The sequence below is a fragment of the Wyeomyia smithii genome, chromosome 2 (assembly GCF_029784165.1).
Source record: "Wyeomyia smithii strain HCP4-BCI-WySm-NY-G18 chromosome 2, ASM2978416v1, whole genome shotgun sequence".
In the NCBI taxonomy this organism is placed as follows: domain Eukaryota; kingdom Metazoa; phylum Arthropoda; class Insecta; order Diptera; family Culicidae; genus Wyeomyia; species Wyeomyia smithii.
Genome location: NC_073695.1, coordinates 129,994,333 through 130,011,468, shown reverse-complemented (window position 1 = coordinate 130,011,468; position 17,136 = coordinate 129,994,333). Strand labels below are relative to the sequence as shown.

The window sequence follows — 17,136 nt, the reverse complement described above, 5'->3', positions numbered from 1 at the left end:
GACATACAAATGAAAAAACGCATATTTTTTGATGAAAAATATTGATAACTTTGAGTAAAATTGAGATATTTACGATGTCAGCATTGCAAGTTGTTTCCCTTAAAAAGCTCAAACAGTCGTTCAAAGACAGTTTTGAGATGAAACTTGGAATAAAAAAGTTAGAGGGTAAAATGTGTTTTTTCAATAAAAATCGGTTGTTTTCAAAGATAGAGAAATACTTTTTTTACAAAGTTACTTAAAATTAATGGAGCTATAACATTGTAGAACAAATTTTTCTTCTATCTACAAAGATAAAAAAGTTAGATACTTGATTGCATCGAAAATGTTGGTCACCCTAATTTTTGATAGTTTTTCAATAAGCGCTTTATCATATGTAACAACTTTGTAGAAGAAAGTTTTTCGCTAAAATGTTGCTATAGAGCTCTAGACCCAAATTTCCTCCTAAATTTGGTTTCTGGACCATTGTGCAGTGTGGTGTACCTACGAAGCAATATGCAGGTGCTGACTTCGGATGTCGTTTCTGTTGGGCAAGCTAATATCATCGTACTATACTATCACAAAGCAGTGCCGGAAGCGAACGGTTGCTCTACGGTGGCATTAGCTGGAAATGTAACCCCTGCAGAGAAGCGGATGAACGCGTAACCAGACTTTGACAGACTGACGGGTTTTCGGATGCATAGCTATGACATGTATCCCGGACAAGCAAAGACACGAAATTAGACCTCAAGAGCCGAGAAATGGTATCGATTGGCTACGCTCCGAATGGATACCACCTTTGGGACATTATTATTTCAAGAAACGTTCCCCTTGCACTGAGGCGGACACAGTGTTTCGCAAACCAGTAAGTGGCTTCTTGTTCGAAGTTTACGGCCACGGTTTCGTGGTTAACCCTTTATAAGGCAGTGGCAACTATATTGCCACCAACAACTTTCGTTTTTTTTTTGCTTGATAATTACGAGCTATGATCAGTGATCAGAAATAAACAATAAAACCTAAATTAATCCACCTAGCGGTCAGACCCAGCCTTTCTCATTCAAAATTTTATTTGTAAAAATAGATTTACATGAACGCTTCAATCCAATAAATGTATATTCACTCTTTAGGTTTTAAAATATTGATGTTGTAATCTATACATAAAAAATTTGAGTCCGGTCTGTCTGTCAGTCTGTCTGTCAGTCTATCTGTCTGTCTGATCCATATAGGCCCGAAAACTACCGAACCGATCGACGTGAAAATTTATATGTAGGGGTTTTTGGTGCCGATAAAGGTTCCTATGATAGGGGTTTTTGGTGCCGATAAAGGTTCCTCTCTTTTCTGGAAGGGAGGGGTCTCATACAAATGAAACATAAATTTCTGCACAACTCAAGAACAAACCAAGTAAATTAAACCGAATTTGGCATGTGGATGTTACAAGAGGTAACAAATATGTCCATAATAGTTGGACGCCCCTCCCTTCTCTGGAAGGTAAGGGTTCCACACAAATGAAACACAAATTTCTGCACATCTCGAGAACTGATCAATTAAATGGAACCAAATTTGGCAGGCGAATGTTTTTAGTGGTAAAAAATATGTCCATAATGTTTTGATACCCCTCCTTCTTTTGAAAGGGAGGCGTGCCATACAAATGAAACACAAATTTCTGCACGTCTCGAGAACTAACCGAGTAAATGGAACCAAATTGAGCATGTGAATGTTTTGAGGGGTAACAAATATGTCCATAATGGTTCGACACCCCTCCCTTTTCTGGAAGGGAGGGGTTCCATACAAATGAAACAGAAATTTCTGCACATCTCGAGAGCTAAACAACTAAATGTACCAAATTTGGCAGGTGAATGTTTTTAGAGTTAACAAATATGTTCCATAATCGACCTCAGGGAACATATGCTTCCAGAAGAGGGAGGGGCGTCGAACCATTAAAGACATATTTGTTCCCTCTAAAATTATTCAATCAGAATGATGCTCAGAGGCCAGAAATTATCTTAAATACCATTTTGAAATTCAAGATAGCGACTTTCGGTTTGTGAAAAACAGTCTAAAATAACCAAATACCATCCACTATGAGTATCTCTGGAACCAGAATGATGCAATGAACAAACAATTGACCTCAGGCACCGTTTTGAATTGCTAAATGGCAACTTATAGGAAACAGTCGAAAATGACCGAATAATACTCCATATGGATATTTCCGTAGTCAAGATGATGCATAGAAACCAAACATTGACCCTGGACCATTTTGAATTTAAAGACGACCACTTTTAGTTTCTGGAAAACAACCAAAATAACTAAATACCTCCCAATATGGGTATTTCCGGTGTCAGACTGAAATCAGAAAATCTGCTGGAAATGAGCGAATACCACCCAATATGGATGTATTCAGAATTAATGCAATGTACAGAAGCCAAAAGTCTAAGATGTTGTCATTTCGATAAAACCAATCATTTCAAACGATTTTTGACTCTGATCATATCCTATGGCCGATTCGCAAGGAATCGCAAAGAATCAATGAATTTTCATAACTTTTAAGCCACATATCAAATTGTTATGAAGTTTGTTATTTGTAAGTTCGAGAGATGACTCGTTCATATGACTCTAGTTATGTTCAAATAAGTCATGTAATATTTGAGATAATAAACTTTCGTTGTTCTATTAACAATTTAATACATAGCGGTTGCTTAAGTTCGATTATAATCAAATGAAATGGGAACGTATAGGGCAGCCAACCACGTGTATTGACTTTTAGATCTTTTAGTAATTGATATAAGTGATGACTTGAGACAGTTCGCAGACAGTTTGAGAATTACCATTCGCGGCAAAAAAATTGAAAATTCGCGGGTGGCAAAATAGAAAATATTCAAAATTCGCGGTAATTTCGCGGCAACCCGTTCTTTAGAAAACGCCAAATAAAGTTTTTTGGTAAAAACAATGAAAAAAACTGTTTTATTAAATTTAATATACTGTAATTTAACAGTACGATTCATGATTTTTGAAAGGCAAAAATGAATGACATTTTATTAGCCTCGGCCCGTTAAAGGGTTAAGCAAGAAACATGTGGCATTGAGCGCTTATGTGGCTGGAGTTATTCGGCTTGCCGGTTTTCTGCATGACGTTGGTGTTAAGATCATGCAACCAGTGACGATCCATAAGGACAACAGTAATTGCATATGTCTGACATAAACCCAACATCAAACACCTTTTCATACCCGACCAAATACAAGTGGAACCTATTTCGACCGACAATCTGTTGTGGGCTTCATAATCAAAAAGAGGTGGCGACGTATGCACTGCCAAGCAGGTCTTGAGAAGTTGACAAGCGCTCATGAAGAAGAATTTCAGTTATTCCCAATCAAGATGTGCAATCGTTAGGATCGTTTTTCAATAAACTGTTTTTCATTCGTTAACATTTCCTCGAGTATTTGTCCGTGCAAGTCCAAGTCCGATATTATCGTACAATTTTTTATTTACTCGATAATTTTGAGAAATAGCAATCTAAAAAAAGACTCAAAAAAATACTGCTGAACATTGAAATTATTATTATGATTCGAGTTTTATTTTTTTGAATTTTCCGCCCACTCATTGGCGCGCTTCGATGTTTGACAAGCAGGCAACCACCTGCTTCGCCTTCGCGTTAATCCGCCCTGCACACAAGTAATGTGCCTCAACAGGTATGTTCCAAACTTAATCAAGAACGGATTCAAAACGTAAATAAGCTCACACTACAATATTTACTTCCGACATTGAGCAGCGGTATGTTGTTCTTATGCTTCACGCAAACCGTATTGACTTTTAGATCTTTTAGTAATTGATATAAGTGATGACTTGAGACAGTTCGCAGACAGTTTGAGAATTACCATTCGCGGCAAAAAAATTGAAAATTCGCGGGTGGCAAAATAGAAAATATTCAAAATTCGCGGTAATTTCGCGGCAACCCGTTCTTTAGAAAACGCCAAATAAAGTTTTTTGGTAAAAACAATGAAAAAAACTGTTTTATTAAATTTAATATACTGTAATTTAACAGTACGATTCATGATTTTTGACGTTGACTAACGTCTATATCGAAGTTAGGCCCCTGAATTTGAAAATCTAGTAATTCAATCAGGGAAAACCAGAGAAAAGTGGTCAGGTTTTGAGCGCTTATTTTGCAGTCATCTATAATCAGGTTTTCGAGGTTTTGGCATCAATCGATCAGAAATTCTTTTACGGTTAAATTTATGTAACAAAAACAAACTATTGTTTGAGATACACTATTGAAAAATTGGTAATTAATATCGATTGGCTAAATCATACCGCGCAGCCAATCACTACCTCTCTTCCCAAGCACAGTCGACACTAACGGATACAATCGATCTGACTTTGTTGTTGTCACTTTCTGTTTCCGATGTTTATGCTGCTGCTAGCGGAAAAAACCTTGCAAATATGCATATTTTCGTTGGTGTTAATTTTACGACAGCGGCCGGCGCCCCATCATTCTGATTCCAAAACCGCACCAGTGACATGCGGACGCTAGGTGATAGCAGCTGAAAGGAGGAAATACGAAAGAGTACCACTCATCTCGTGCCGGTTTCACCCGTTATGCTGGTGGCTTTAAGTAGTAAATGGCTACTGCAAAACACTTAAATGGCTGGATTTCTGGAAGGACTAACCAAAAAACAACAATATAATCGGCAACTGGCACCTTTTGGTGCCTCGAAATTTTGTTACAGAAGCGGCTAATTGAATTTTCTGTTTTACCAAATGCTGCTGCTAGCGGAAAAAACCTTGCAAAAATGCATGTTTGTGTTGGTGTTAATATTACGACAGCGGCCGGCGCAGCTTTCAAGAAACTAGCAATGGGCGATATTGTATCGGTATCGGAAATATCGATACTTTTGAAGCGATACTTCGATTTTTTGAATCGATACACAAGCGTCCGATATTTGACCGTATCGATACTGAAAACCGCGATATTTGTATCGATATTCTTTTATGCATACGGACCAGCTAGCTGACATCGCGCCATGTTACAAGGGCTAACATCTCAATGTGTACACGAGATCACCGCCACTTTTCATACGCTATGTTATGCTGTCTGTCAGTGTCAGTGGAGCCCACACATCGTAGAACCGCTGCGATGTTTGCTGCGATAAAGCAAAGCAAATCGGATAGAGATGCCAGCTAGTTGATACGAGCTGGAACCTCTGAAAAGCTGCCACTGTCAGAATTAATATCGCACAAGTCTATTTGCACTAGCAAAACTTAGATGGAGAAATAGATAGAGAGAATGTTGTGAGCCAAACGAACTGTCAAAATCTGAGCCAAGCGCAGCATAGGGGCAAATTCAAAATTTGTTTTACTTAAACCACAAATTTAAAGCCAAAAAGGAGTGCTCAATAATAACGTGTTCTCAAATACTTTCAAAAATAGGCATAGCTCTACGTTGCATTATTAAGCCACAAAACTTATATTGTTTCTCTAACAATTGATTAAAATATTGTTTGTTTACATTTATACTCAGCTTCATTAGTTTTTATTTGAATTAATTCTACTTTCTGCGTTAAAATGCATCCACAAACCCCTCAAACGAAATTCAACGTTATCAGAAATGATGTTTGGCTTCGATTTAGTTGGGCTATAACCCAACGAGCGGGAGCCCAACTTAAACGTAGCCCAACTAAACATAGCCCAACGAGCGAAATTTGACTGTATTTCAAAAACAAATATAAGTTTTCTGGTCATACTGTTCAGATCGAATATTGGCAAGCGGAAACCAAAGCCTGTAGTACACTCTTTGTCTAATGGTCAAATATTTGACCTTCTGATATAATGGTCAAATTTATTTGACATCATGGTTGTTGTTTGCCCGTGTTTGCCCCATGTTAAAATCGGAGAGTGACAAATAATTACTTTGACCAAATTTTTATCTGTCAAAAAGAGACAAATACTTGACGCTCGGTCAAAGAGTGTACTACAGGCTTAACTCATGCTTTCCGTCGTTACAAGTTAGAGTACAAGTGAAAAATAAAATTGCAATATTAATTAGTAAGAAAAATTCAGCGATAGACTTCACTATCTTATTTTCGCTAACATATCTAACTTTTTTATGTCATCAACTTCCTCATCAATTAATATGGAAGTGTGTCAATAATTTATACAAATAAGACGGGAGCTTCACAGCCCATTGGACCAGTGAATACAAATCTTGAAGATATAAGTTGTTTAATTCATTTGTTTGCCAAAGCTCAGAATTTCTGCATTACCTGTATGTATTTGTTTATGAGGTCATTCATGCTGCTCTAGAGAATGCGGATACATACCAGAAAAACAACAAAAAGTCGGCACATAAAATTTTTATTGTTGGAAACCACCAAAATTTTGCTGATTTTTGGTGTGCTGTGCCTCCAGAAATTTGTTCAGCAAAATGAAATTTGCTAATTATTCAGTAATGCTCAATTGCATAAAAGTGACAGGTCGTTTGCTGCATGTTCAGTAAAACAAAATACAACTTGCTGGTTGTCAGCTATGACAATTTGCTGTTCATTCAGCAAAGCATGAATCAATTTGCTGGTTAACCAGTTAGTTCAAGGGAACCATGTTTCCGTCAGGCACCAGATTCCATCCGCCCATCGGATCATAGGCAAATTACTGTTGAACTAGAGATGTATGATTATCATTTCAACTTTTAAGTTCATCTGGCCCAACAAGGACTTAGCTATGGTCCCATATTCGCTATCAGGGGCTTAGCGATGATCCTGTACCAGCTGCACAGCGATTTGGCGCGTTTTACTAATGACAGCTTGACGTAAATTTTTTGCCATATCAATTCTTTTGCTGGATTCTAGCAAACATTCCTTTACTGTTTTCTGTTCAGCAAATAGTTTTGCTGTATTTTCGCGAATCACTGAATCGATTACTGGTTTTCAGTAAATGTAAATATCAAAAATTCAAAAAATGATCTCAGCTATTGTATCGATACTTCTGGTATCGATATTTTTTGACCGATATTTTGGTTTAAATTAGTTTATTTGACACGGTACGATACATTTTCTGTTTTACTGAGCCAAGTACAATTCGTATTAATTCTACGTTAGCAGGGAAAAGAGGGAGGCCTTTTTTTTATTCTCGCGGCCGACTACGAGCTAGTGGGAATTTAAGGTGAGAGGAGGGGAGATACAATTTTGACTTAAAACTATTTTGGAACTTTGTTTTTCAACTGGTAGAGCAATTGTATTCTTGTTTGTTGTGGGTTCAAAATATTTGTGTAAGCATAGATGCGGGCTCTTCGTTTCCGTGTCATCAGCATAGCATATTTGTATCCTTAATCTGACAAATAGACAAAGAAAATTTTAAATTTTAATGTCAGCGTTTTTCAGAAAGCAGTATAGCTGTGTCATGTACTGGAGATCACCGCTTCCCAGAATGTCTCTAACGGGTACGTTCGGTTGTTTTCCTCGGGCCCGAAGGGAATCTATAAGCTCGGACCTAACACCACAGTATTCGGTACACGACCAAACAACATGCTCGATGTCATGGTAGCCATCGCCACAAACGCAGTGATTACTGTCCACAAGCCCTATACGAAAGAGATGCGTGTTAAACGTGTAGTGATTGGACATAAGTCTGGACATCACGCGAATGACGTCCCGACCGACATCCAACCCCTTGAACCATGCTTTCGTCGATACCTTAGGAAAAATGGAATGTAGCCACCGTCCCAGTTCATCTGAGTTCCATGATGATTGCCAACTGTTGAGTGTTCTCTGACGCAAAATGCTATAAAATTCATCATAAGCAATTGGTCTTTCATAAATATCGCCATCAATAGCACCCACCTTAGCTAAAGAGTCAGCCTTTTCATTACCCGGAATCGAGCAATGAGAAGGGACCCACGCTAAGGTAACCCGGTAATTTTTATCTGTTAAAGCACTTAAAAACTGCCGTATTTTCCCCAGGAAATACGGGGTGTGCTTCACAGGCTTCATCGATCGCAGAGCCTGAATGGCACTGAGACTATCTGTGAAGATGAAGTAGTGGTCTGTGGGTAGGGTTTCGATGATTCCAAGAGAGTACTGAATAGCAGCAAGTTCTGCGACATACACGGAAGCAGGAGCATCGAGTTTGTAGGAGGTGGTAAAATTTTCGTGGAAAACACCGAAGCCAGTGGACTCATCTAGATTAGATCCGTCAGTGTAAAACCTTTTATCATAACTAACATGTTTAAACTTATTGGAAAAAATCTTAGGGATCTCTTGGGGTCGCAATTGATCCGGGATACCAGAAATGTCTTGTTTCATGGTGGTGTCGAAGAATATAGCATTATTAGAAGTATCTAAAAGTGCGACATTGGAGGAATCGTATGAAGAAGGATTAATATCTTGAGCCATATAGTCAAAATATAAAGTCATAAATCTGGATTGAGATTGAAGGTCGACCAACCTCTCGAAATTTTGAATTACTAATGGGTTCGTAACTGTGCATCGAATTAGCAACCGGTAAGAGAGATTCCAAAAACGATGTTTCAACGGAAAAATACCCGCTAACACTTCAAGACTCATCGTATGGGTCGACTGCATGCAACCCAAGGCAATACGCAAACAACGATATTGTATTCTCTCTAATTTTATAATGTGCGTGTTCGCGGCGGAGCGAAAGCAGAAACAGCCGTACTCAAGAACTGACAATATCGTTGTTTGGTAAAGCCTTAGAAGGTCTCCTGGGTGGGCTCCCCACCAGGTTCCGGTAATCGTACGAAGAAAATTAATCCTCTGTTGGCATTTTCGTGTCAGATACCTAATATGACAAGCCCAGGTGCATTTAGAGTCGAACCAGACCCCGAGATATTTAGCGACTAAAACCTGAGTGATTGTTTTACCCGTTAGTAGGAGCTGCAGCTGAGCTGGGTTATGCTTCCTAGAAAAAACGACCAACTCGGTTTTCTCCGGAGAGAATTCGATACCCAGCTTGAGAGCCCAATCAGACAAATTGTCTAAGGTATCTTGCAATGGTCCTTGCAGATCGCTAGCCTCGCTACCAGTAATGGATACAACGCTATCGTCTGCAAGTTGCCTTAGCGTGCATGAATTTGCAAGACATTCATCGATGTCATTGACGTAAAAATTATATAAGAGAGGACTTAAACATGAGCCCTGGGAAAGGCCCATGTAACTAATTCGGGAAGTTGTCGAATCGCCATGTGAGAAATACATATACTTTTCTGACAACAAATTGAGCAAAACGTTATTCAAATTTGGTGAAAGTCCCTGCGAATGAAGTTTCGCGCTTAAAACTTCTACAGAAACAGAGTCAAAAGCCCCCTTAATGTCCAAGAACGCAGAAGCCATTTGCTCTTTTCGAGCAAATGCGAGTTGAATTTCAGTAGAAAGCAACGCTAGGCAATCGTTCGTCCCTTTGCCCCGGCGAAAGCCAAATTGAGTATCTGAAAGTAAACCGTTTGTTTCGACCCATTTGTCTAACCGTAAGAGGATCATTATCTCCATTAATTTCCGGAGGCAAGAGAGCATCGCAATCGGCCTATATGAATTGTGATCAGAGGCAGGTTTCCCGGGTTTCCGAATAGCAATGACTTTTACCTCCCTCCAGTCGTGCGGAACAATATTTTATTGTTGCACGACAGGAGAGCCATTGAAAATTCCAACATCGAAAATGGAGGCTCTTCCGTAGTTACTATAAACGCGTCGCGAAAGGTTTTCTGTTCCGGTACAGAGTCCGGACAGACCTTTTTGGCAAAATCAAGTATCCAGCGATCTGAATACTCCTCACTCTCATTCGAAACGTCACGGTTCCGCATGCGCCTGGCGGTATCCCAAAGAGTGCTCATCGCTGTTTCCCTCGACAACGCGTTTACGAACCGCCGCCAGTACCCGCGTTTTTTCGCCTTTACTAAGCTCTTCATCTGCCTGCCCAGTGCCTCGTACTTTCGTAGTAGGTTGACAGTGCCGTACTCCCGGTAGTCCTTATACGCCGCAGACCTTCGCGCGTACAGCTCAGAGCACTCTTTGTCCCACCATTTGTTGGGAGGGCGTTGTCTAATCGTTACCCCGGGTATCGGTTTCGTCTGAGCTTGCGTCGCGGCGTCGATTATCAAGCCAGCTAAGAACGTGTATTCTTCCTCCGGAGGAAGTTCCTCGTAAGTCTCGATAGATTCCGCTATAATAGACTCATAACGCTTCCAATCAATATTACGTGTAAGGTCGTAGGAAATATTGATTGGGTTCGGGGGAGTTGAACCATTAGCAATTGATATAACGATTGGAAGATGATCACTACCGTGGGGGTCGTTGATTACTTTCCACTGGCAATCTAACGCTAGTGATGTCGAGCAGAGGGATAGGTCAAGCACGCTTTCACGTGCTGGAGGATTAGGTACACGTGTCGCTTCCCCAGTATTGGTGCCCCGAAAGGTTTTTGGTGCCCCAGGAAGCGGTGGGTACTCCTGGTTTGATTTGAAATTAAAACCGGGGGGTACTTGCTTCGGTTTTTTTTTCACCGCTTCCTTTTTGTGTTGTCTTATTGGTCATTCCGCTAGGGGTTATCTTACGCCCTTTACGAGAAAGTTTAGGAGAGTTGAGCATTCTCCTCTTCCTAGATCCCTCTGGCAAGGCATAAGAACACCCTTCGACGGGATCGTCAGATGTACCCTCATCGGTTGGCAAAAAGGAAAAGATGTTTCCTGTCGAGGGTGGCTCAGCCCTCTTAAGCATTTCTGCAAAAGAGCGCTTTGATCGTTCCTTAAGGGAACGCTTAATTTTTTCCTCGCGCTGTTTGTACGCGGGACATGCCGGAAGGTCATGCCGAGTTCCCTCGCAATAAAGACACTTTTCAGTATCCCCACTGCAAGCGTTCTCAGCATGATTGCCTCCGCACTTGCTACAGCGTGCCTTGTTGCAGCAGTAGGTGGCTGTGTGACCTAACTGCTTACAGTTTTGGCAATGCATGACCCGCGGTACGAACAGGCGTACAGGTAGACGAACCCTGTCCAAGCGGACGTAGTTCGGCAGCGCGGATCCGGCGAATGTTACTCGGAAGGAATCCGAAGGGAGGAATTTCTTCTTCCCTTCTTCAATGGATACTGAATGCAATTGCTTGCAATCCAGTATCTTTACACTTTGCATCAAGGGGTTTTCAAAACAGCCAACTCCATGACGCGAAATGTCATCGACAGTGAGATTCCCCTCGGTAACCACACCGTCGATTTCTACATCCTTGGCAGGGATGTACACGCGATACTCTCTCGTGAAGAGCTCGTAGCCAGCAATTTCGTTTGCTTGCTTCAAGCTACTCACGACAACTCGCAGTTTGTTCGGCCTCACCTTCGTAATCTCGGTTACGGCTGAAAAATGTTTTGCCAGGTCCTTGCCAATTTGAATAATATTCAATGGCTTCTTTATGGGCCGGAAATAAACAACGTAGGGACCGCCAGCGGCATCTGGGTAAGCTTTTACCCGTACTTCCGGTACTCTTGGTACAGGACTTGGCAAAGGGGAGGGCACAGGGGAAGGTAGGGGTGAGCTGATGGGAGAAATTTCAATTTCTTCCCCGTTTGTTTCCACTTCCAGGAAAAGTTGCACCTGCATGTCGTCCATTTTGCGGGAGCGTTACGCTCTACCGCACACAAACGATAAATATTCGAATATGGGGGGGGGGGGGTTCAAGTAGTTGATATTAAATTTTAAAAACAATTTTTCAATCTACAATGGATCAAATAAAAAAAAGACAGTAATACTAATACTAATAACAATAGTAATAATAATAATAATAATAATTATAGTAATAATAATAATAATAACAATAATAATATCAATAATAATATTAATAATAATATTATAACATAGTAATAATATTGATGATAATAGTAAAAATTCTAAAGGTAATACTTCACCGAACGTCTAAGTCACGACCTCACGGCTGATAGTAGGATTAATCGAGCGTCTCCGCAGAACAAACAATGACGATCCAGCTTCGTGTTGTGACACAGTGGCCGTGTCCTACACGCGACCTTGTAGATGCCACTTGTAGTTGACTTCCACTCGCTCGATCGTATGATGGTCCGTGCTGCTAGCGGGGTAACAGCGGTGCGGGAGAATTATTCTTGCTGATATATCAGCTGCGTATCGAATCACTGGCGGGGTAGCCTGCCCCTACCAGTGTGCAGATGTTTCTGCCGATATATAACAGGCTATTGTTATCGCGCAGCACAAGAACTAATCGACAAAAAAAAAACACCCGTACGATAATTCGTGTATTGTTATTTTGCGAACTCAAACGGAGATAAACAATTTGCGTCTAATCGAGACGAGAGCAAAACAACGAATGACCGATATTTTGGGTATCTCGATATTTTTGATTTTTCGGGTATCGATACTGAAGAATCGATACTCTCCGTCGTATCGCCCAATGCTACAAGAAACATTTGTCTCTACCATTCCATCATCTATGTAGCCCCTCCTTCTTTCTAATTATCTGACGAAGCCTTGGTATAAAACGTATCATTCGAACATTTCACCCCATCAGTTTCATTATTAAACCGTACCGGATGCGTACGGACGCTCGGTGTTAGCAGCTAAAAGGAGGAAAAACAAAATAGTACCGGTCATCTCGTGCCGGTTTCACCCGTAATGCTGGTGGCTACTGCAAAATACTAAAATGGCTGGAATTCTGGACGGAAACCAGTAAACAAGAAATCGGCAACTAGCACCTTTTGGTGCCTCGCAGTTTTATAATAGAAGCGGTTAGTTGAATTTTATGTTTTACAATTGCTGCTGCTAGCGGAAAAAAAACCTTGCAAAAATGCATGTTTGTGTTGATGTTAATTTCACGACAGCGCTAGGTGTTAGCAGCTGAAAGGAGGAAAGACAAAATAGTACCGGTCATCTCTTGCCGGTTTCACCTGTTATGCTGGTGGCTGTTAGTAATAAATGGCTACTGCAAAATACTAAAATGGCTGGAATTCTGGACGGACTAACCAGTAAACGAGAATTATCGGCAACTGGTATCTTTTGGTGCCTCGAAATTTTGTTACAGAAGTTTTGTAAAAGAAGCGTTGCAATTCCCTCTACTATTTGCTTCAATGGAATATAAGAATACGGTAGTCAACGTCATGCGGTCGTGTCTTGAATACCACCCTCCTACTATTTGAACTAAAAATATTTTGCAGTACGGACTACTGTGTCAAATTGTCTTCAATCATAATTGGGTGTCGGCAGGCACGTATCATTCCAGTTATTTTGACTCACGCTGCATTCCGCATCTACTGAGTTTCCAGGAATCGATAAATATTTATTTGCCAGCCGGAAAAGTTAAAAAAAATCGTCCTCGTTTCGAAAACTTACCAAAATTATCAAAATGCAAAAACGCTTGCTACTTGAACTAAGTAGGTATATCTTGCAACGTCGATTTTGCGCACTCGAAAATTCTATCAAGCAGGTCCCCAATCGCCAAAATCTTTGCACAAAGAGGATCTAGTAACTGAACCGTCCGTAAACAATTCAACTCAGACTGACAAAATCTCGTTGTAAGAGAGCAGTAGTACTATTCCATCTTATTGTTTGCGTATGAAAAGGCCTCCCGTTGCCACTGAGGTGCCTATTGATCTTTAGATTTCTTCGTGTTGTTGGTTTTCGCGGCGTTTCGCGGGTTTTTGATAATTTCGCGGCCGATGCTGGATTTCGCGGAATTCGCGGCTTCCGCGAAATCGCGATTTACCACTGTCCCTAGTGATGACTCAAGTCGGATCTTTTAATACACTCTTAATACACTGACATATATGTACGCTTTATTTTTATTTTTTATTTTCGCTAGATTTTTTATTTTCGCTAGAACAGGTGAAATCATGAAGAAAAAAAGCCTATATCAAAACGATCAAAACAACAAAACACGTTGTTCAGCAACACTGCCAGTTAGCCTTGATAAATTTTAACGCACTTGAGGTTTTTCAATTTCAACCAATCAGCGAGTGGTTCCCAAAATGGATGCAAATCTATACCCTGTCGTCTCCCCTTAGGTGTAGTCCCACGTCACCACTTCATACATCCTTCAGACTATACCCCTTGTAGTATTTGAATTTTGCAATTCTCCGTAACACTGTTTTTTATCTTTGCAGATCAAAGGCTTACACACCTTCATTAGGAATGCGAGCACCCCAAGAGACGAGTTTATATTTTATTCGAAGCGGTTAATACGATTGGTACTTGAATATGCACTTAGTTTGCTACCATTTAAGGATGTTGAAGTAGATACACCACAAAGTGTGATGTATCATGGTAAACGAATGGCATGTCAAAAGATTTGCGGTGTTTCTATTCTACGTGCTGGTGAAACAATGGAGCAGGCTGTCAGCGATGTTTGCAAGCATATAAGAATTGGGAAAATTCTTATACAAACGAATCAGTTGACCGGTGAACCAGAGGTATTTTATTCAGCTACATTATTTCTCTCATGTACATTATAAAGTGCTAGGGCTCGATAATCCAAAGTCATTTGCGTGTACAAATTCAAATTGGTAAAACTCATCAACTTCTTACGTAGTGTGGAGCTTGACAGATAGTGGTAACTTTGTTTACATTTAGGACTTCCTGCTTTTTTTTCTGGTAAAGCAATCGTGCGTAGTGAAAGTGCTGCTCAATTTGTAATTGTTTTTAATGTACTGGTACCTCACGCACAATATTTGAAGGGAATTTTCGTAACAATTGAAATGATTTTCTATAATTCAGAGCAAAACTGCATCGCCCGAAAATAAACAAAGTTACCAGCAGCTGTTAAATTTAGACGCGTGACGTCACCATGCGATGGTCTATATTGCGAGGCCTGCCAGACGAAAATCGTAAACGTAAAAAAATTAAAAATTTATTGTTAGTAGGGTAGAGCGGGGCTAGTTGGTCATTTTTGGTTAAAATGTTCTGTAACTTTTTGTAGGGAATGTTTTGACAAAAACTCATTACATGAAAATGTTGCGTTAAGTCTGTAGTTTCTAGAAAAAATATGAACGACTCGAAATAGTCTACGTTTTAGCGAATATTTCATGTTCTTTGAGTGGGTGTCAAATTGACCAACTAGCCCCCAAGTTGGGGTAAGTTGGTCAGGATGTGGGGTAAATTGACCATTTTTATTTCGGAAGGACAATTCAGTGATCCTTCCTCACTGCATTTGCGGCAACCTGTAGCGTCTCGGCGGAAGTCAAACCTCTTCCGGTTTTTTGTTTATATGTTTGCTTTACGAAATCCCAAACCATGAGAAAAGTACGCGGCACGTATCCTTCGCGTAAAGAGCGACTTCTGTATAAATGGTTTTGCTAAGCAGAGCATATGCTGTTTGTGCTTGGTTTTAGTTTGCATCACGAAATGCGCCGTTCCTGGAATTGCATATACTTGGTTACTTGAATTCATTGATGATGTGCATAGGACCAACCAGCCCCGCTCGTTTGTGACCAACTAGCCCCTCATGTTTTCAATATGAAAATAACTTTAAATATATGAACAAAAAAATTTTGACGAAAATTTGCTTTACACAACTTGAAACTTACAAAAAGTACTTTCATCATGCATTGAAGAAGGTTTATTTCAATTTGGCCAGCTTTGTTTAGACAAAAAGTTTCAACTTGAAAACCGAGTAGAATTGATGGCCAATTTGGCACCAACCTGTATTTATTATCGGTCCTAATTAAAACTGTAGTTCATTTTGTCATTTAAATTCTCTGGTTAACTGCTACATATCACCTATATTACACGATTTTTTTGATACGTAGATTCGAAGATATTCTCATTGACCAACTTACCTCGTAACCAACTAGCACCGCTCTACCCTACCTAATTGGTTTATCGTAAATATCATCGTTTGTTACACTCACCTCTCCCAGAGTTACCGCGTTCTTATAGCCTGCATTTTTTATTAGGAGAGGATGTTCTGTGATGAATTAATTATTTACTAATATTTATTCAGAATTTATTTTGATTATTCAAACAGTGACATATCAACACTATTACTTATATTTTAAATTTTATTACATCAATAGATTGCTGTTGCTTTCGCGGTGAATATAATTGTAGGAAAATTGTAAACCTGCTGTTACATTTGTGTTGTAGTTATGTTCATAAGCTCGTCATGACAAAGCTATCCGAAATATAATCAAATATGAGTGGTATTGACCGAACGTGCAACCCAACAAGTGATGCTGAGTCGCAACACCTAATTACGCCGCAAGGGCACTTCTTTTACGCATATTAAAATATGATTATCTCTTTAGGATTGACAGTTTATTCATAAGACAAAGTTTATAACTTGTGTTGATAAGAGGATATAAACATTTTATATATTTATTGCACTTTTTTTGGTAGGCAATTAGAATTACGTTGTCCATTGATGTGAACTTTTGTAATATATCCCAGTCACTTGCTATTCGTGTCTCCTTGCAAAAACAGTGACCACTATTGTTGAGTGATCAGGTACCTGCACCAACACGCTCCCAGTCAGGTGAAATATGGTTTATGAAGCCAATCACCTTCCCAGGATTCAAAGACCAAATCTCTTTGGGCTGTAAACCACAGAACGGAAGGTTAACTTCAGGTATATGATCAAACAGAAAGTGCACACAAAGAGGACTGAAAAATCACGAATGAATTTTCTTTGCCCTCAGCAATTTATATTTGTCGTGTACGTTTATGCCACTGCGACAGTGGTATAAAGTGGCATAATTTATTCGTTATTTTGAATTGACGGTTATTTCAACAGTTTAACCTGTTTAATTCGAACTTTTACGTGCAAGGCAAAAACGTTGTGCGAAAACTGCAAAGTTTCACATTTGTACAATTTTTTATATTCGAAAATCTATAATGTGGCATAGTGGAAGTAAGTGAAAGTATCAACACAAGCTATCTGATGTCCCGTACATGTTGGTTTGGAACACGAACCACAATCAATGCTATTTAAAACCGAGTGTTCGAAACTGTTAATGATGCAATTATTGCGAAGGTCTTCCGCTCACGATTGTATCATGTGTTAGCGACAGTTATTTATAAAAATTAGTTTGTAACTTTATCGTTGTCATAAATCAAATATGAAGTGTTTTTTTTTCTGTTTTTGTTTAAAGGAAGTGCTACTTCGTGTTGTAAGAAGATGTTGTACAGATAAATTTTGTTCGGCAAATATCTT

General features: G+C 39.6%; 1 protein-coding gene across 3 annotated transcripts in view; it reads left to right on the top strand.

The window, feature by feature from the left end:
- Window positions 1-17,136, top strand: part of LOC129725734 (uridine-cytidine kinase-like 1) — a 193,998-nt gene that overhangs the window by 87,094 nt on the left and 89,768 nt on the right. For all 3 annotated transcript variants that reach the window (XM_055681881.1, XM_055681883.1, XM_055681882.1), the window contains one exon: window positions 14,093-14,398. In XM_055681881.1, the coding sequence (XP_055537856.1) occupies window positions 14,093-14,398 (306 nt within the window). The remainder of the gene's footprint in view (window positions 1-14,092; window positions 14,399-17,136) is intronic.